Below are 22,311 nucleotides of genomic sequence, written 5' to 3'. Positions count from 1 at the left end.
GACCAAGAAAACTCTAGAGACAAGCCTTGCTCTCTTCCGTTCCAGTCCAGTGTGCCAATTGTAGCTCAAATCTCAAAATACCATCTTTATTTCAGTTTCCGTTTCCAGTGCCTTAAATTTAGTGCAGATCTATTTTTTGAGAAGAAAAGATATAAAGTAGGAACTGAGATACCTTGTTGGTCTAGTAACGCAGATTTGCTAGCGGCGAACAATTTAGCTAAATGTAATTTTTTCCATTGGTGAGCCCTCAGATGGAGTCAGATCACCCTGCGTTTTTTGAGATGAAAGCAAGTAATGCGGCATTCCAAAGAGAATTCCAGTGGAATAAAGATAATCTGACAAAAGTTGATGATGATCAGCAGTATTTGTGAAGAACTTTAAAAAATAGGAAAAGAGCTGGTTCAAATAAAATCTCTCATAAAGCCCCGACAGAGAAAATGTGGGCGGATCATTTTTTGAATGTAATGTCTTTGTCTAAAGATAATCCTGAGGAGGTCCGAGAGCTTGTGAACTTCTTTCGCGTCGAGATCCGCAGTTTTTTCTTACTAGTTATTATCTGAATGTAGCTATGAAGTTGTGCGTTTAATTGAACCACCGTGTAAATGAACCAAAAGCAACCGAACCACCGTGTAACTGAACCACCGTATAACTGAACCACCGTGCAACTGAACCACCGTGCAACTGAATCCCTGTGTAACCGAACCCCTGTGCAACTGAACCCTCGTGTAACTGAACCCCACTTAACTAAACCCTCGTGTAACTAAACCCCCGTGCAACTTCACCTCAATTAATTGAATCCCCGTGCAACTGAAAAACCGTGCAACTGAACCACCGTGCAACTGAACCACTGTGCAACTGAACCACCGTGCAACTTCACCATCGTGCAATTGAACCACCTTGCAACTGAACCACCGTGCAACTGAACCACCGTGCAACTGAACCCCCGTGTAACTGAACCGTCGTGCAACTGAACCACTGAACTCAGTTTTTCAGTATTCTAAAAATATGAGGTAATGTAATTGGGTAAAATACAAGTTAGAATTTTTGCATGTTCAACGTTGTTGGAATTATTTGTCATAGGCAGCGCAATAGCGTTGCCTAAGTAAAGAACGGTGTGGGCACAATGTATTATTATTATTGTTAATTAAAAAAAACTATTCCACGAAATAAGTTTTTTCAAAGAAAAGTAAAAAACTCCATTAAACCAAAAATGAGCAAAAATAAAATCAAATAATCTACCAAGCGTAAAAATACCAAAAATCAGCATATCTACCACAAATCTACCACAAACGAACAGAAATCAAGCAATTCGTGGTAACGAACGGTAAGTAAGGAGCGACCCGGCTCAATAGTAAGCGAAACTCTAAAAAACGGAATTTTGATACCAATAGGTACATCAAAAGAATCAGATTTTCATGTTGATTTCAAATATATAAGTTCCATCAAGTTTAGTCTCCCCCATAAAAAGTTACGCACCTAAGAAAATTTGCCTTATTTTCGAAAAAAGGAGGACCTCCCCTTAAAAGTCATAGAACTTTAATGAAAATCACACCATCAGATTCAGCGTATCAGAAAACCCTACTATAGAAGTTTCAAGCTCCAATCTGCAAAAATAAGGAATTTTGTATTTTTTGCCAAACGAAAGATCACGGATGTGTGTTTATTTTTATTTTATTTTTTTCCAGGGGCGATCGTTTTAATTAAATCGTTGAATTTAAAAGTTATAGTGCCCTTTTTAAGTGACCAAAAAAATGGAGGGCAACTAGGCCCCCTCCCACGCTCATTTTTTCCCAAAGTCAACCGATCAAAATTTTGAGATAGCCATTTTGTTCAGTATAGTCGAAAAATACAATAACTATGTCTTTGAGGATGACTTAATCCCCCCACAGTCCCCGGGGGAAGGTCTGCAAGTTATGAACATTGCCCAATGTTTACATATAGTGTTTGTTCTTGGAAAGTATACATAAGTTTTCGGAGGGGATTTTTTTGGTAGTTGGGGGTGGGGGGGGGTTTGATTTATACGTGCGAGGATCTTTCCATATAGGAAGTTTTCATGGGGAAAGGGACATTGCTATGAAGGTGGCGCCAGATTTCCCAGCATTATTTAAAAAAAGATCAGAAATTAAATAATAAAAAAAACGATTTTTCCACTGAAAGTAAGGAGCAACATCAAAATTTAAAACGAACAGAAATTAATACGTATATGATTGGGTTTGCCCCCTACTCATTACCTCGCTTTTTACGCTAAATTTATTTTTGGACTTTCATCAGAACTACTTTTTCTAATTAACAGCCTTTATGATTAAGGGATCATTCTTAAAGAATTCGAGAAAATTTGAATTTAGCGTAAAGAGCGAGGTATTGACTAGAGGGCGAACCCCCTAATATACGTAATAAAAATATACGAATATAGAAGTTCACTACATAAGTTAATTTGTAAGTTACGTCAGAAAAAAATGTCGAGAAAGCCATTTAGCCAAAAAAATAAAATTAATATGCAAATTTAGTTTTGATTATTCATGTATGGTGAGCCAAAATAAAATCTGTAAGCCAAAATAAAAGCTGTATTAATTCAAAAACGTTCAGAAATTAAATAAAAAAACTAAGTTTTTTTTAACATTTAAAAAAAACGTTACTTTAAAAAAAAACAAGTTTTTTTTTGAAAGTAAGGAGCGACATTAAAACTTAAAACGAACAGAAATTCTTCCGTATATGAAAGGGGCTGCCCCTACTCAACCCCTCGCTCCTTATGTTAAAGTTTGACTCAGTCTCACAACTTTGTTTTTTAAAACAATAACAAACTTTAGCGTAAAGAGCGAGTGAATGAGTAGGGGCAGCCCTTTTCATATAGGCCTACGAAATAATTTCTGTTCGTTTTAAGTTTTAATGTCGCTCCTTACTTTCGTTAAAAAACTAATTTTTTTTATTTAATTACAATAAATAACCGAGTCAAACTCAAAATGAGCAGAAATTAACATGAGTAGGGCCAAGTCCCCAAACTGGACAAGTTCCCATGTCCAGAACATACTTTGCACTTTACTGAAAAAATATAAATGTTTTTACTTTTATAACTTTACTTCAAATAAAATTAACATTTTGATTACTAAATATAAGTATATGTATATTAAACTGAAAATTCACACTCATTTGTATTTTTTCAGTAAATTGCATATTATGTTCTGGCCTTGGGAAGGCAGAGGGGTTTTGAGCCCTGCTCATGTTAATTTCTGCTCGTTTTGAGTTTGACTCGTTTCTTTTATTGTAATTTCTGTTCGTTTGTGTTTCATTTATTTATTGATGGTAATTTGCGATAGTATTACGCTTGGTAGATTATTTTATTTTATTTTTGCTCATTTTTGGTTTAATGGAGTTCTTTACTAGTAGGAATGCATTATTGACTCGTGACGGGACCGTGTGCTGTCATCTATAATTGAGTCTAACGGTATCTAACCACATAGAGAATGTTATTGATCCACGAAGAGGACAAAATCAGACTAGATTTCTGGGAAATTGATTTGCATAATCGACGGGGATTTCTAATGTATCATGAGGGATTCCATTTTCAAATATGGCTTCTCTGGTCTTTAGTGTCAGAGATAAATTAATATTCTTTCGAAACCTTAATAGTGTAACTAGGAACACCTTAGATTTTTCAGAAATTCAAACGAAATACAAGACAGTTTGAATATGTGCAACGCGGGAACTGGCTTCCTGGGAATTTTAAATGTGACGGCGCAGGGACGCCAAAACAAAGGAACATTCAGAAATTACGTTTAGGGATTATTTGGACGAAACAAATTAATCAACATTTTAGGGATTATTTTGGCGAAATAGTTTGAGACACTTTAGAGGATGATTTTGGGTGAAACTCTGTGGTCGTTATAATACATAAGTTCCATTTGAACAGTTTTGTAAGGTCCCCTACCCCAACCCCCAAGGGCCCCCCTCTACAAACCCCCCCCCCCCATTTTTTTAATATTTTTTTTGTGTTTTTGAAGTGAGAATCACTTCAGATTCTCAAGTTTTCTTGAGACACAGAAGTTCTTTTCTTAATATCCCTCTTAAACCTATTTTACAAGTTGAAGTACTCATCCTTTTCGCCCACAACTTTACTTTACGACTTTTTGCATACCCCAACATCAAGCAATACTTTTCAAAAGGCTTTATTATATTATTTCAGAACAAGTTCTTTTCTTAATATCCCTTCTAAACCAATTTTACAAGTTGAAGTACTCATCATTTTCACCCACAACTTTACTTTACAACTTTTTTGCATACCACAACATCAAGCAAGGTTCCACTTCAGTTCAGATTTTTCCCCAAAGACATACATTTAAAGTTCTCCTCCAAATTTTTTGTAGAAGATAGAAAAAAATATACATTGATCGTGAATATTTCACCATGACGATAAGGAGCTCCACTTTAATTGTGAGATTTTTCCCAAAGTCATAGAGAAATTTAAATTTCTGTTCTTAAATTTTAGCGTTGAAGATAGGAAAAGTTATACTATGATTGTGAAGATTTTCCATGAAGATAAAAAGTTCCATTTTAATTCTAATTTTTTCTATGAGAAGAAATAAGTTACAGACCAATTCTATTTTTCCAGAGAAAATAAAAATTTTCCACTTCAGTTCTGATTTTTCTCAAAGAGATGAAAAAATTTAAAGTATAGTTCCAAATTTTTCATAGAAGATAGAAAAAGTTTTACTCTGATTGTGAAAAGTTAGCTCAATTCTGAATTTTACCAAAGAACTTATACTTCAATTCTAATTTCTCCAGAGAAAATAAAAAGCTTCCAATTCAGTTCATAGTTCCCCAAAGACATACAAAAATTTAAAGTTCTATTCTAAATTTTCCCGTAGAAGATAGACAAAGTTATACCATAGTTGTGAATATTTTCCATGAAGATAAAAAGTTCCACTATAATTCTAAATTTTCTCAACGAAGTGGGGAAAAGTTCAAAATCTCTTCTGAACTTTCTCAATGAAAAAGAAATTAGTTAGAGATCAATTCTATTTTTTCCAAAGAATATTAGAAGGTTCATCTTCAGTTCTGATTTTTCTCAAAGAGATGAGAAAATTTAAAGTACGGTTCCAAATTTTTAATATAAGATAGAAAAAGTTATACATTGATTGTGAAAAGTTAGCTCAATTCGGAATTACTAAAGAACTTACAGGTCAATTCTATAGTTTTCAAGAAATAAAAATGTTCCACTTCAGTTCTTAATTTCTGAAATGACATAAGAATTTAAGGTTCTGTTCTAAATATTTCCGTAGAAGATAGGAAAATTTATACTATGATTCTGAACATTTTCTATGAAGATAAAAAGTTTCACTCTAATTCTAAATTTTTATAATTTCACTTCCGATTTTTCTCAAAGAGATGAGAAATTTAAAGTTCTGTTCTAAATTTTACCCTAGATACATCCATTCTGAATTTTTCCTCCAAGAAGAGAAATAGTTCGGCTTTAAGTATATATTTTCTCAACCGAGTCAAAAAAACTTCAATTCCTTCTCCTAATATTTGTAGAAAATAGAAAAAAGTTATACTTTGATCGTGAATATTTACCATGACGATAAGGATTTACACTTTAATTCTGAGTTTTCTCGAAGAAGTGCAAATGTTCAAGTTCTCTTCTGAATTTTCTTAAAGAAAAGAAAAAGTTAGCTTAATTCTGAACTTTACCAAAAAAATGAAAAAAAGCTTCCACTTCAGTTCTTAATTTCTCAAAAGGCATAAAAGATTTAAAGTTCTGTGCTAAATTTTTCCATAGAACATAGGAAAAGTTATACTATGATTGTGTATATTTTCCATGAAAATAAAAAGTTTCACTTTAATTCTAAATTTTATCAATGAAGTGAAGAAAAGTTCAAGTTATCTTCAGAACGTTCTCAATGAAAAAGAAATAAGTTACAGATCAATTCTAATTTTTTCTACGAAAATAAAAAGGTTCCACTTCGATTCTGAATTTTCTCAGAGATGAAAAAATTGAAAGTTCTGTTCTAAATAGTTACAGATCAATTCTTATTTTTCCCACGAAAATAAAAAGGTTCCACTTCAGTTCTGTTTTTCTCAAAGAGATGAAAAATTGAAAGATCTTTTCTAAATTTTTGAGTAGAAGATAGAAAAAGTTATACCTTAGGCGTGAATATTTTCCATGAAGATAAAAAGTTCCACTTTAATTCTAAATTTTCTCAATAAATTACGGAAGAGATCAAGTTCTCTTCTTATTTTTCCAAGCCAATAAAAAGTCTTCACTTCAGTTCTGGTTTTTCTCAAAGAGATGAAAAATTTAAAGTTCTGTTCTAAATTTTACCATGGATATTTCGATTCTGAATTCTTCCTCCAAAAAGAGAAAAAGTTCTGCTTTAATTCTATATTTTATTAAAGAAGTGAAGAAAAGTTCAAGTTCTCCTCTGAATGTTTTCCCAGAGAAGAGAAAAGGTTCCACTTTAATTCTGAGTTTTCACAGCGAAGTGAAGAAAAGTTCAAGTTCTCTTCTGAATTTTCACAAAGAAAAGAAAAAAGTTATAGTCCAATTCTAAATTTCTCCAAAGAAAATAAAAAAATCTCCGACTTTTCTAATAAACATTCTAAGCATTGACATGCTAACATATCCTATAATAATAGAAATATAAAAAAGTAATGCTTAAAATATTTTTATTGAAATAACAACATGTAGAATATTAACATAAAAGTATGCTACATACATTATTATACATTATTAATATTATTCAGCCACTTTGGACATCTTGAATCTGTTCCATAAAATAAATGATCAGGTTCTCTCTTGATTCTAGAGTTACTCACTTCTCTTAGTTCATAACCACTTGAATAATCGTTATTCAATTTTGATTCATATACAATTTTTACTGGGATGTCACATACAGGTTCAATACACGTTTCATCCTTGGTATTATCTAATTCATTGACCGTATGATCATTGGTAGTAATAATGTTCATTTATGCTTTATTCTCCATTAATTTATCTTGACATTCATTAGTGATATTGGCTGCCAAGGCTCTTTTTATTTTGACTGCGATTTCATTGTCTATTATCAGATTATTTTTACAGAGGCAACAGTTCTGTCACGTTGAAAAGATATGATTTATGATGTTGGTGCAGCAGTATGCATGTATTCTATTTCCCTTTGCTTTCATTCGATGCTAACACCGGAAAGATGACGATAAGATCTATCAGCGGGTAACATGTTACCAGAACCATTAGCTAGAAGTTTCTCCCTCTTCATCAACTATTATTTTTATGTGGGCATTCTCTTTGAGTACTAACTTCTCTGGAAATGATAATTTCTTATATCCATCATTTGCATGATGGAAATTCTTGAGTACTCCAAAGGAATTTAACTCCTCACTGTCATGAAAACGTAGGCACACATTCCCAATAAGATCTCCACTACTACTTTTTTCATAATTCAAATATATCTCTTTGTCTGCATTCAAGGCTACGATGACTTTATAGTGTGTACACACTTCCCTCGAATAATTCATTTTCATGTCTTTTTTTTTAAAATATGATGTCGGTGTTTATCCGTCCAATGGATGAAAATTACTAATTTAATACATGCAATAAAAGAGATAGTCTCGATAAACTACCATGGAGTACCACTGGGAAAGCCGCTTCCGATGTAAGAGCAAGCATAGAGTACATTTGGTACAGCCGCAAGCATACATAGTGAGAGAGACATGCAAAGTCGACATAGCTTTATTTCATTTTTAAGGTTGATTTAGACTAGGTTATGTGCGCGCACGTAATAAGGTTAATTTAGTTTGGCCTGATATTTGTAAGCTGGAGAAAATTTTTCAGCAATTTTGTAACCACATACACCCTCTTAAAAATCTGGACACAAATAAAAGTGTTTAATTTAGTTTCATAGCTCCTCTAGTTGACCTGAAATGGAAAACTTGATACCATTCGCATACAAAAGTCCGTTTACTTTCTTTGATAGCTTGAATACACTTACACTATTTTGATTTGGTTAAATTTTAAGAGTAGAAGTAGCCCCGAAAGTTTCAACATAATACCCTCAGTCGTTCTTGGGATACTGATGAGATGGCTTATTGGGAATTAGCATTAACACAGTACATTTTGATTTAATCTTAAGGCAAAATTTAGTTTTTAAACATAATGGGCAAATGGGAGGGTGGGCGTGAGAGGGGGGTTAGTTTCTCTTCAATCACATTTGACTATTAAAAAGGGATCTACCCCTATCAATTTCAAATCGAATGAGCCCTTTTTGAAGTTTCTACGACAACTCTTTCAATAAAAACCTCATATGCCACCAGGGCATAACTTACAAACCTTCGGCTGTGGCAAACCAAAAGGCGGTAAGTGATATTTTGTAAATTTTACAGGAGACGCGAAAAACGTTTTAAACGAATAACCCAATTTAAAACTAGGAAAATAATTTGCTGAGAATCATTTCTGAACATGAGCAGACGTAATTTTTCGTGCTGAATCACGTGGTGCTTTCAAAAATCCAACTTTCCATTTAATTTTGGCACTTTTATCATTTATCTCCTTTTGTCGCGTTTTTCGGCCAACCAAAAGGAGGTATGTGCCATTTTACCGTTTAAATTTAAATGCAAAAAAATTAAACTTTTGACAATGTTTTCAGCTACTTTTTTAACCTTTTTACCGACATTTTTTTTCTTACTCTCTGAATAGATCTTGTTGAAAACTGCCCTCTCTGATGTCACCCACGCCTGTGAAACGCAGAAAGTAAGGGTCACAATCATGCAGAAACTTCTTATATGCATTCCATTCGCATAATCATAACTTCAACGATTTTAATGTAAAATAATATATAAGAGGATTGTTCACTAATTTAGAAACTGACAAGAAAACAGGAACAACTTTCGACTTCAATTAAACTTTTAGGAACTCAAAAAAGCAAACATCATTATAGTACATCTTGTTCTTCACATCCCTCAAAAGTGAGATCAGCTGATGCTTTGTCTTCCGTTGGTATCTTTTTCCAGAACTCTCTGGATCTCTGGTCTCTGATGTGTGGAACCAGCTTTGTCATGATCTCACCTTTTTTCGAGGCATTTATTCCCCTCGGTTGTTTCAGAGACTTTGGTAATCCTTTACCAAGTTCTTTCTTCACTGCAACTGTAATGAAATCGTAAGAGACAAGCTCCTGATCAAAATCCTCACGATAAAACATAGAGGATTCACCGTTTTTGAGCAAAACTTCAACTATTTTCTGCGGCAGCACTGGTTGGTTATCTTTCTTCTTTTTGGAGGACTTTTTGTTTTTCCACTCGTTAAAGTCACTGATGCAAAGTTCCTTGACGCGAGTATTTTCCCTGGAATCTTCCATAAGCTTCTTCAAAGCGCCAAAGTCCGCAACATTTCTGTTCTTCCTAATTTTAGCCTCGATAAGTCCACGGAGTCCATCGGCAGACATATGAGTATCAACTTTCGTCAAATACTTGATGGTGATCCTGGCGGGTGCCCAGGGTTCGTTCGAAATCCCTACTAGCATAGAAAACAGAATGTAATTTTTGTTTTGTCCACTACAGTTGTTGGCATAAAATATGAATTCATCTATGTCCCTATGCACGTCAATAAGTGCATGATAAGCTGAAGCAAATGCGTCTGCACTTCTTCCGTAAGTTGCCTCGTGCCAGACAATACAATAGGCTGGAAGAGGAACCGAACTTGTGGTTTGGCTTTTTGCAAGCACAAACGTTTCATTGAAACATACCAGGCGGCTCATGAAAAAAGACTCCTTAACAGCAGACATTATTGGGAGTATTAGAACTTCTTGCATATCGACAGTGAAAACCAAATTTTTTGGTGCAAAGCTATCCTTCAGTCACGTCTCTCTGGAGCTGAATTCGTGCCTTTTCAGCCATCTGCCGATGAAAATGACACTCCTGTTGTTTTTTTTAATCTGTTGCGGAGCCTTCGCTATCCTTCAACTTAAAAACATCGAAATACTCACACACGTCTGACTTTGGCATTTTGTTGGAGATCTTCATCACCCTCAACATCTCTCCGTAACTGCGCAACGAACAATTCTTTTCTGGGAATCGCTCCTGAAAATCTTCCCACACATCTTTAACTGAAGTTTCTCTTGATATATACCTAGTATATGGTGCATTGTATTGGCGGTAGTGAGTGACACAAGGCTTATAGGACTCGATGTGTATCCTTAAAGATTCTTTTGCGTAGGTTTCCACCCCTTCTATCTTTTGGAAAGTATGACACACCGTCCCGAAGAATTCCTTTAACAACTACTTCGAGAACCTTGCTGTGCTTAAAGCCGAAGGTGGCTAAAAATGTTTTTTGACACACATGGATCATATCTTGTCCATCATTGGTAGGTAACCTGTACAGAAGTGTTACTTTTCGTTTTTTCATCCCTTCAGGGTTTTTCTTTCTCCGGTTTGGTTGCATTGTCGTAAAAAACGATCTCATATAGGCTGTGCACCCAGCATAGCCAAGAGTTGTGTAACTTTTGTATACTAAACACCGGTGCTCGAGAGTTAGTGACTTGCAAGACCTTATACATTTTTAGATGTCACAAACTACCTCAATAAAGGGACGTTTTTCTTTATTTTTCTCAATTCTTTTCTTTTTCTTCTCTGATACGCTTTTCTTCATAAGCAATTTTTCTATCGCCATAGGAGCTGAATCACTCTCTGCATCAGGAAGTACAGGCTGACTAGTCAGAGTTGGCTCTTCAACCGTTGATCCAGACCTCGCTTGATCTGAATCCTCAAGTATAGTTTGATGAGGCATTGAAAGCTGGCCAGGCAGGGTTGGTTCACCACACAGTGCTCAGTCCTCAGTTTATTTTGCAATCATAGTCTAGTTTTATTCTTTTCTTCAGACAAAAATGAAAGTAACGAAAAAATCCTGGCGTAGACGACCAAAAGGCGCTAAGTGACAACTTGAAAAATTGTTTTACTGGTATCCATGGCAGCCCAAACGGAGATAAGTCCATGACTTGCCCTTCGGTGAACTTAACTCCTTTTGGCCTGCAAGACAATCCGAGAAATGCACAAAACGCCTTTTTAACGGATCACAAAGCTTTGAATATCTCGGGAACGAAAGGAGATACGTACATTCTGAATAGATCAATCGATCGAGCGTGTTCTGTTTGGTGGGGATAGAGATAAAACTCATTTTTCGAGAGCATGTCACTTACCACCTTTTGGTTTGCCACAGCCACCTTGCCCTGAGGGCTTCTCATCCACAAAGAGATAATTTTCAAAACTTTCAACTACGTTGAAAAAATGGATATCTGAAAATTTTGATTGTATGTGTTTGGGGAAATGGTGGACGTGAGAGGGGGATACGTTGGCCTCCAATTGCTTTCGACTATTAAAAAGGGCACTATCCATTTCACTTTCCAATCGAATAAGCCCTTTTTGAAGTTTCTAAAATAACACTTCCTTGCCCTGAGGGCTGTGGGGGGGATGTCATCATCAAGGACCTAATTTCCAAAACTTTCAATTACGTTGAGCAAAATGGCTATCTAAAAGTTCTGATTGGATGTGTTTGGGGAAAAGGTGGGCGTGAGAGGGGGGTTCCTCCAAGCACTTTCGACTTCTAAAAAGGGCACTTGTCCTTTGAATTTTCAATTGAATGCATCATTTTTCAAGTTTCTACGACAAAACTTTAATTAAAAACCTTATATGGCCCCAGGGCAGAACTTGTAACCCTTGCCCTGAGGGCTCTGAGGGGAGGGGTTGTCGTCCTCAAAGACCTAATTTCCAGAACTTTCGACTACGTTGAACAAAATGAATAACTCAAAATTTTGATTGGATGTGTTTGAATAAATGATGGGCGTGAGACGGGGGTTAGTTGCCCTCCAATCACTTTCGACTATTAAAAATGGCACTAGCCCTTTGAATTTCCAATTGAATGAACCCTTTTCCAAGTTTCTACGACAAAGCTTTCAATGGAAACCTTATATGCCCCCAGAGTACAACTTATAACCCTTGCCCTAAAGACTGTGGGGGGGAGTGTCCTGCTCAAAGGTATAATTTCCAGAACTTTCAACTACGTTGAACAAAATGGATATCTCAAAATTTTGATTGAAGGTGTTTGGGGAAATGGTGGACGTGGAAGGGGTGTTAGCTGCCTTCCAATTACTTTCGACTATTGAAAAGGGCAGTAGCCATTTTAATTTCCAATCGAATGAGCCTTTTTTGAAGTTTCTATGACAACGCTTTCTATAAGAACCTTATAGGCTATATCCCCGGGGCATAACCTACAACCCTTGCCCTGAGGAAATTAGGTCTTTGAGGGTCATCCTCAAAGATCTAATTTCCAGAACTTTAACTACGTTGAACAAAATGGTTATCTCAAAATTTTGATTGCATATGTTCGGGGAAAAGGTGGGCGTCAGAGGGAGGTTAGTTGCCCTCCAATCAATTTCGACTATTAAAAAGGGCACTAGCCCTTTGAATTTCCGATCGGTTAAGCGTTTTTTGAAGTTTCTACGACAACGTTTTATATAAAAACCTTATAAGCCCCTTGGGCATAACTTGCAACCCGTGCATTGAGGGCTGTGGGGGAGTGTCCTCCTCAAAGACATAATTTCTATATGGAAATCAACTACGCTGAACAAAATGGCAATCTCAAAGTTTTGATTTGATGTGTTTGGGGAAATAGTGGGCGTAGAAGGGGTGTTGGTTGCCTTCCAATCACTTTTGACTATTAAAAAGGGCACAAGCCACTCCAATTTCCAATTGAATGAGCCCTTTTCGAAGTTTCTACGACAACTTCTTCAATACCATATGCCCTGGTCTAAAGGGAAAAAAAATAACACATTGTGCCAACATCGTTCTTATATGCCCCCAGGGCATAACTGAAAACATTTGCCCTGAGGGCTGTTGGGGAGTGTCCTCCTCAAAAATATAATTTTGTATTTGGAAATCAACTACGCAGAACAAAATGGCTATCTAAAAATTTTGATTGGATTTGTTTGGGGAAATGGTGAGCTTGGAAGGGGAATAAGTTGCTTTCCAATCCCTTTCGGCTATTAAAAAGGGCACAAGTCCTTCAAATTTCCAATCGAATGAGCCGTTTTCGATGTTTCTACGCCAACTCCTTCGATACGAAATGCCCTGGTCTAAGACCAAAAATAAATAATACATTTTGCCACCATCGTTCTTTACTTCTTTTTTTCTGTGACTTTTTTTTTGTTTTAGACCAGGGCACTTCGTTTCGCCGGAGTTGTCGTAGAAACTTCAAAAAGGACTCATTCGATTGGAAATTGAAGGAACTAGTGCCCTTTTTTAATAGTCAAAAATGATTGGAGGGCATTTAACCCCCCTTCCACGCCCACCATTTACCAAGACACATTTAATAACAATTTTGAGATAGCCATTTTGTTCAACGTAGTTGAAAAGTCCAGAAAGTATATATTTGAAGATGACAATCCCCCTACAGCATTCAGGGCAAGGGTTGATTTTTGCCCTGGAGGCATATAAGGTTTTTCTAGAAAGTTTTGTCGTAGCAACTTCAGAAAGGCCTCATTCAACTGGGAATTGAGAGGACTAGTGCCCTTATTAATTTTCGAAAGTGATCGGAGGGGGACTGCCCTCCCCCCCCCCACGCCCTTCTTTTCCCCTAACACTTCCGATCAACATTTTGATATAAACATTTTGTTCAACATAGTTGGATGGTCCGGAAATTATATTTTTAAGTATGACATCCCCCGCCGAGCCCTCAGGGCTAAGGTTGTGAGTTAGGCCCTGGGGGCATATTAGGTTCTTCTAGGAAGTGTTGTCACAGAAAATTCAAAATGGGCTCATTCGATTGAAAATTGAGCGGGCTAGTGCCCTTTTTAACAGTCGAAAGTAATAGAAGGGAGAATACTCCCACGCCCATCATTTCCCCAAAGACTTCCGATCAACATTTTGGAAATTTGTTCAACGTAGTTGGAAGGTCTGTACGTAGTTGATCATTTCCCCAAACACTTCCAATCAAAGTTTTGAGATAGCCATTTTGTTCAACGCATGTTAGGAAATTATGTCTTTGAGGATAACAAATCCCACCAGACCTCAGGGCAAGAGTTGTAAGTTATACCCTTGGGGCATATAAGGTTTTTATAGAAAGCACGGTCATATATACTTCGGAGAGGGTTCATTGGATTGGTAATCAGAAGCTCTACTGCTCTTTTTAAGAGTCAAAGTTATCGGAGGGAATCTACCATTCCCCTAATACACACACACGTTGTATTGTCCCGAATGCATCCAACAGAAATTTTGAGATTGCCATTTTGTTCAAAATGGTCTAAATAACATTTAACAATGCCCCAGAGCCAGGGGGCAAGGGTTATAAGTTATGTCCAGGGGGTATTTAAGGTTTTATTAAAGTGATGGTTGTATAAACTTTAGAGTGGACTCATTTGGTTAAAAATTGGAAGTTCTAGTTCCCTTTTAAGATTCAAAAGTGATGGAAGGTAGCTAGCCCCCCACCGACTACTCCTCTTCACCAAACAAATCTGATTAAAATGGTTAAATAGCAAGTTTGCTCAAAATAGTCCAAAGAACTGAAACAATGACTCCAGTGTTGACAAAAACCCCCAGTGCCCTGGGAATAGGGTTGTAAGTCATGGCCTGGGGTCATATAAGGTTTTTATGGAATGGGTGGCCGCATAAAATTCAAATGGGGCTCATTTGATTTGAAATTGAAAGTTATAGTACCCTATTTAAAAGTCAAAAGTGATTTAAGAGCAACCATCCTTCTCCCCCCCCCAAAAAAAAACACAGACACTCATCATTCCCCCAAAGACATCCAATCAAAATTTGGAGATAGCAATTTTGTTCATTGTAGTTGAAGAGTCCGGAAATTATGTCTTTGAGGAAGACACACCCATCCCCATCGCTCCCAGGGCCAGGGTTTAAGTTATGCCCTGAAGGCATAAAATGTTTTTATACAAAGGTTGGTTGTATATACTTCGGAGGGGACTCATTTGATCGGTAATCTGAATTCCTAGTGCCCTTTTTAAGAGCCAAAGTGATCAGAAGGCAGTTATTCACCCTCAACACGTCGTGTTTTGCCATAATCATCGTATAAAAAAATTTGAGACAGTCATTTTATTCAAAATATTCCAAAGGTCATATAACAAGGCTTTTGGGGGTGAAACAAGCCACCAGAGCATAGGGACGAGGGTTGTAAGTTCTACCGCGGGGAATTTAAGGTTTTTATGGAAGGGGTGGTTGTTTAACTTTAGAAGAGGCTCATTTGATTAAAAATTAGAATTTCTAATTCCTTTTGAAGTGTCAAAAGTGATGGAGGGCATTTAGACCCCCCCCCCCACCGAGGACACATTTTTTCACCAAACATACCTGATTTATGAGATAGCAATTTTGTTCAAAATAGTTCAAAGAATATATAATAATATCTCTATGGAGATGACACCCCCCTTCCCAGTGCCCTGGGGATAGGGTTGTAAGCTATGCCATGAGGGTATATAACGTTCTTATGGAATGGGTGGTCGTATAAACTTCAGATGGGACTCATTTGTTTTGAAATTCGAAATTATAAAGCCCTTTTTAAGAGTCATAGTGATTTGAGAGCAACAAGCTCCCCACCAAGCTCATCATTTCTCTTATTAACTCCAACCAAAATTTGGAGATAACAATTTTATTCATCGCAGTTGAAGGTTTCGGAATTTATGTCTGTGACGAAGACACCCTCCCCCTTACAGCTCTCAGGGTAAGGGTTGTAAGTTATGCCCTGGGGGCATATAAGATTTTCGATACGTCAAATCTGTATCTGGGAGAAATACAAGGCTTGCTGAATGTTACCTATCGCCCCAAGGACTTGACCTCAAAGGTTGATTGTCCTCTTACTATCTCTGATTTTTCAAAATTGAACTTGAAATTTCAATTTCCAATCGAATGAGGCTTCTCCAAAGTTTGTACGACCATCCCTTCTATAAAATCTTTAAATTTTAACAATGGGTAACTTGCAATAACCTACAGCCTTTGCCCCGAGGACTGTGGGGTTTTTTGTTAATCACGCTTTATTAATACCGTTCGATTGGAAATTGAAAGTTTTAGTGCCCTTTTTAAAAGTAAAAAGTGATTGGAGGGCAACCTGCCCCCCCCCCGGGAAAAACACCTCCTGCTGAAAATACCCCCTTGAAATATCAGCTCGTGGAAAATACCCACCGCCCTGGAAAATATAAGCTTAAAAAAAGACTAGAACTGCCTGGGGATTATACATAATTCTGCCTCCATTCTCCTCTCATCTCTCCTCTAGACCTAATTCTGTATTTATCCGAAAGCTCAATGAGAGTTGAGATGTTTTGACATGAAAATGCCCCCTTTAAGGTATCTCCCTATCTCCCTAGCTACAAAACAATCAGAAAACCCCATTGTAGAGGTTTAAGTATCTTTTTAAGTTTTGTATTTTGTCCATTGCTTACAGATAGTGTATGTTATTGGGAAACATATGGACATTTTTCGCGTGGGAGTTTTCTGAAGGGGGGGGGGGCGGGAGTATTTTTCATGAGAAGAACATTTTTTACGGAGGAAGGGCAAGACTTACGCATAAATTCCTCTTTTTCACTCTCCTTAGCACTTCTCAGCTAAACTAAAAAGTAACAGAACCCAAATAAAATATCCCAATTTGGAAGACCATATTTTCTGCGAGGGGGTATTTTTCAGGGGACTGTTTATCCATGGGAGAGGTGGGAGGGTAAACACTTAAGCCCGTAGACAGCGACAGGGTGAAGGGAAACCCCAGTAACAGACATAAAAAAGGAGAGATAAATCTGGCTTTAAGAGTTTATGACGTCCAATTTTCTTTGTTTTTGTGACAACAAAACACAGCTTTTTTTTTTATTAATCATCTTGACAGTCATTTATACTATGACTTTAAAAAGCAAACAATTCCAAGAAGGTTGAACATGTAAAGGTTCTAACTTGTGTTTTACACAATCTAAATACGAAGTTTGAGCTGCATGGGAGTTAAGTATACGAGGGTTCAGTTGCACGGTGGTTCAGTTACATGGTGGTTCAGTTGCACGGTGGCGCAGTTGCACTGGAGTTCAGTTGCATGGTGGTCCAGTTGTACGGTGGTTCAGTTGCACGGGGGTTCAATTGCACGGGGGTTTAGTTAAATGGGTTGAGTTGCACGGGGGCTGGGTTGCACGAGGGCTCAGTTAAATGGAGTTCAGTTGCACGAGGGTTCAGTTAAACGAGGGTTCAGCTACACGGGGGTTCAGTTGCACGGGGGTTGAGTTGTACGGTGGTTCAGTTGCATGGTGGTTTAGCTGCACGGTGATTCAGCTGCACGGTGGTTCAGTTGCACGGTGGTTCAGTTGCAATGGAACCAGCTATGAAGAGTCTTAAAAATAAAAATGCTCCGGATAATGGTGGAATTTTTTCAGTACATCTGAAACTTAACCCGGCTTCCTTTTTTGCTATGCTTTTGTGTTTTTTAATCTGATTCTTTTGTCTGGGCAAGTGCCAACTTCTTTTAAAACAGGGATAATTACGCCGGTTCTAAAGCACAGAAAAAGCAAGTACCAGACATACGATTCTTTTCGGCCTGTCACTAAGGGTTCTCAATTAAGTAAGATGTTTGAACTTAGTGTTAAATCTCTATTTGTTTCCCTTGATTTTGGTTCGAATCAATTGGGGTTCACTGGGGGTAAGGGTTGTGATCATGCACATGCTTTTTTTTCAAATTTTAAATTCTTCATTGCTTAAAGGAAACCCGTTATATTGTTTATTAATAGATATTAAAGGAGCTTTCGATTATCTTTCTCATGCATCTGCTCTACTTAGCTTACTAAAATGTGGTTTACAACATAACCTGGTTAATGTTTTTCGTTCGGGGTATTCTGGCCTTAAAGTTCGCATCGCCTCGAGATCTATAATTTCTGCTTATGAAGTAGTAGTTAGGAGGGGGTTAGACAGGGGGATATTATCGTCGTCTATTTTCAATTTGTGTCTAAAAGATTGTTTTTCTTCATTAAAAACCTCTCTGATTTACTTAGCAATTAATTGAAATTAGTAATTTTGCTTACGCTGATGACATTATTTTACTTAGTCAGTCAAATATTGTGTTGATTGAAAATTTTAAGATTTTAGCGAATAAGTTGAACAAAAAATGACTTGAAATTAACCTCGCGAAATGCCAGTATTTTGTGATTAATGGCCCTCTTGGCTCTCCTCCACTTGATTGCGGTAATGATCGGATTTTCCCAACTTTGGACTCGGTGATATACCTAGGGGTGCCATATTCTTCTGTAAAAAGACCATCACCTCTTTTAATAATATACCATCTGGAAATTAAGATAAGAAAGACGTTCGGTCCCTCGTTCACCTGCGGGGCAATATGAGAAGGGATATATTAGCTAGACTGTATAAGTCAGCGGTTCTACCTTTGATTAGCTTTCCTGTGGTGATTTTGAAAGCTTTTCCATCTTCTACTCAGTGGCGGATCCAGTGGGCATCCCCCCCTTAACGTAGTCTAAAGCAGTGTAATTTACTTAATTAACTCAAGGTTGCGTTAATTTAACTTGCTCCTAACGCAAGTTAATCGGATCCACCTATTTTGCCCCCTCCCCTAAATTTTTTTCCAGATCAACTTATTTTGCACCCCATTTAAAAAAATTCTGCATCCGCCCCTCCTTCTACTTCATCTCAAATTAAAGTTGCGTATTTTAGATATCTTAAATTTCTATTAGGTTTTCCGCTAAGTGCTTGTAATACTTCTTTAAAATATATGTATCAAACAGTTCGTGATAACGAACTGTAAGTAAGGAGCGACCCGGCTCAGATGGTAACCGAAACTCTAACGAAAGGAATTTTGATACCAATAGATACATCAAAAGAATCATATTTTTATTCTGATTTCAAATATATAACTTCCATCAAGTTTAATCTTACTTATCAAAAGTTACGCGCCAGAGAAAATTTGCCTTATTTTTGAAAAAAGGGTGAAACACCCCTAAAAGCGATAGAACCATAATTGAAATTATACCTTCATATTTAGCCTATCAAAGTACCCTACTACAGTGGTTTCAAGCACCTATCTACAAAAATGTGGAATTTTGCATTTTTTGCCGGAATAAATATCCCGGTTGCGTTTTTTTTTTTTTTTTTGTTTTTTTTTTTTTTTTTCCCCAGTGGTTATCGTATTGACCCAGTGGTCTTGGAATATCGTGAGAAGGCTCAATGGAACGGACATTAAAAGGTCTAGGGCCCTTTTTAAGGTACAAAAATGGAGGGCACCTAGGCCCCCTACCACGCTCATTTTTTTTCCCAAAGTCACCTGATCAAAATTTTGAGATAGCCATTTTGTTCAGCATGGTCAAAAATATTATAACTATGTCTTTTACGATAACTTAATCCCTCGAAGCCCCCAGGGGGAGGGCTGAAAGTAATGAACTTTACCCAATTTTAACATATAGTATTGGTTATTGGGAATTATACAGACGTTTTCAGGGGGAATTTTTTCTGGTAGTGAGGGTAGGGGTGGGTCGGGGGTTATATGGGAGGATCTTTTCATGAAGGAAGTTTTCATGGGGGAAGGGGCATTGCTATGAAGGGGGCGCCGGATTTCCCATCATTATTTTAAAAAAAATCAGAAATTAAATATTAAAAAACAAGTTTTTCAACTGAAAGTAAGGAGCAACATCAAAACTTAAAACGAACAAAAAAATATTAGCTATATGATTAGGTTCACCTTCTAGTCAATGCCTCGCTCTTTAAGCCAAAGATTTTTTAATACTTTCATAAGAGCTATTTATTCTAATTAACGGCCTTTGTGATTAAGGGGTCATTTTTAAAGAATTGGAACAAGATTTTGTTTACTTATTCAATGACGGTGAACCAAAATAAAAGCTGCATTAACTAAAAAACGATCAGAAATTAAATAAAGAAAACAAGTTTTTTAAACTGAAAGTAAGGAGCGACATTAAAACTTAAAACGAACAGAAATTATTCCGTATATGAAAGGGGCTGTCCCCTCCTCAACGCCTTGCTCTTAACGCTAAAGTTTGACTCTGTCTCACAACTTTATTTTTTAAAACAATAAGAAAATTTAGCGTAAAGAGCAAGGCGTTGAGGAGGGGACAGCCCCTTTCATATACAGAATAATTTCTGTTCGTTTTAAGTTTTAATGTCGCTCCTTACTTTCAGTTTAAAAAACTTGTTTTTTTTATTTAATGTATGGAATAAAAGACCCGCTTGATGTAACAAAGAGTAAATGTGAGCTTTTAGTTCAAAAGGTTCGAAATTAACTTGAATATAGAAATTTATTCCCGTTTTTTGAAAAAAACCTAATGTGTTAACGGATTGACATAGATGGTTGAATTTATCGGTAGCTCTGGTCGTGTACTTATGCATTATATTCTACTCAGCGCTATAGACTGTACAAGGAAATACTACAGGAAACCAGTCAAATGGGTGTTTGCAAAGGATAAATGGATCGCAAAGCGTGATGTCTTATTGCGTTTACAATATTTAAACTGTTGTTTTTTGGGGCTTAGGGGGGGGGGGAAGGTGGTAAATTTTTACCAAATCATATTATTGAGTTACAAATAAAGTGAATATATAACTCGATGCCTTTTTTTATGCTCTTTCTAAATATAATAATCATTTTTGTTGGAAATGAATTTTACCCCAACCCCTATATATACCAATTCAGGGTATATATTTGCACATTAGGGGGGTGGGGGTAAATTTTAAACTTACCTCCCATTTACATCAGAAATAAAATTATAATAATAGGGGAGGGTGTAAAATTCATTTCCGACCAAAATGATTATTATATTTGGAAAGAGCATAAGAAAAGGCATCGAGTTGTATATTCACTTTATTCGTAAGTCAATAATATGATTTGGTAAAAATTTACCAAAAAGGTACCTAGGTTAGGTTAGGTTCCGTGTTTAATATATGCTATGCTTTAACCCCCCCCCCCATGGGAAAATATATAGCTCAAATTTGTTTCTAAACTATTATATATTCATCCTATTTTATTTTGTTTCATAGCATTAACCAAACTTGATTTCTTTCGTGTGAAGGATATAATGCACAAGTACCGTTGTGTCTTTATATTTTATATTTATTGAATGCACTCCTCATAGAGTATCCTCATGGAAAATAAAAGTATTATTATTATTATTACTATTATTATTATATATTATTATTATATTATAGAAATATTATTATTATTATTTATAATTTGCAGCACGAATCTATTCATCTGATTATCATGTTTCCTTCCATTTTTATCCATTTATTAAAAATGAATTCAAATGATATTTATTCAAAGTTCTATTGTTCTCATTTAGCTGAAACTAACTTTCATCGAGTGGAGACTACCAAACTCGTAAAAAAAAAAACCTGTGACGTAGCCCGAAATCTAGGACCATAAGGGGGGAGAATGGCGTGTACAGTCAGGAAACAACCACAATATTTGAAAAGAGCATAAAATAAGAAATGTAACGGTATTACTTTTATTAGCGTAGCATCTTTCTTTCAGAAATGGCCAACCACTAAATATTTGCTCAGAGTGTGTGCAAAAAAGGGCCTAGTATATGCGTAACCGAGTAATAAATGAAGCCATACCTGTTAAGTAAGTGTTTATCCATAATAATCAAAAATCTAAAAACTAGCAAAGAATTTGTTCCTATGTTTAACAACAGAATTGCACCAAAATACTGAAGGACAACTACTAAATACTCACTGACCGAATCTTTGGCTCTGACGTAAGTAATAAATACTAATAATGGGAAAAAATTATTTTCTATATATTTTTTTTGGTACTTATTTAGTAGCCGGTAAACATGCGAGAAGTGAAGTTTGGTTAATGATATTGAAATAAAAACCATGATACAAATATAAAATTTTAGAAACAATATTGGGCTTTATATTTCGACATTAGGGGGTGGGGGGGGGATAAAGCAGAGCATATATTAAATACATAACCTAACCTAGGTTACCCTTTTCTGTCTCTTCAACCCCAAAAAACTAAAGTTTAAATATCTGTCACTGAGGTTGTCCTCGTCCGGGGTGGGAGGACGTCATCAAGAATGATTTAAAGGAAATGCAAACTTCGTGGGAGAGTATAAAAAGGGAAGCTTTGAATAGTTTGGGATGGAGGAGGAGCGTGCGTAGCTGTGTTGACCTCAGGTGGCTTGGTACTGCGGTGAGTTGTTAGTAGTGGTAGTAGTACTTGAGTGAGCAATACCTCACTAGGCAGCGAAAACCTGTTTTCATATAGCATCTTCGAGACTTCAATACGGTACTTCTCGCGTGTTTACCGGCTACTAAATAAGTACCTTTTTTCTTACAAAGAGA

The 22,311-nt window shown here is 36.4% G+C and overlaps 1 protein-coding gene across 1 annotated transcript in view; it reads right to left on the bottom strand.

Annotated features, from left to right (window-relative positions):
- The window catches only part of LOC148943513 (mid1-interacting protein 1-B-like), a 101,648-nt gene extending 80,017 nt beyond the window's left edge, over positions 1-21,631 (bottom strand). Inside the window, exon 1 of the mRNA XM_089101452.1 lies at positions 21,580-21,631. Within this exon, the coding sequence (XP_088957578.1) occupies positions 21,580-21,602 (23 nt within the window). The 5' untranslated portion in view covers positions 21,603-21,631. The remainder of the gene's footprint in view (positions 1-21,579) is intronic.
- Between the last annotated feature and the right edge of the window lie 680 nt (positions 21,632-22,311).

This window comes from Artemia sp. Qi Xiang Cuo, chromosome 15, assembly GCF_049724085.1.
Source record: "Artemia sp. Qi Xiang Cuo chromosome 15, ASM4972408v1, whole genome shotgun sequence".
Lineage (NCBI taxonomy): Eukaryota > Metazoa > Arthropoda > Branchiopoda > Anostraca > Artemiidae > Artemia > Artemia sp. Qi Xiang Cuo.
This window is presented reverse-complemented; position numbering and strand designations above follow the sequence as displayed.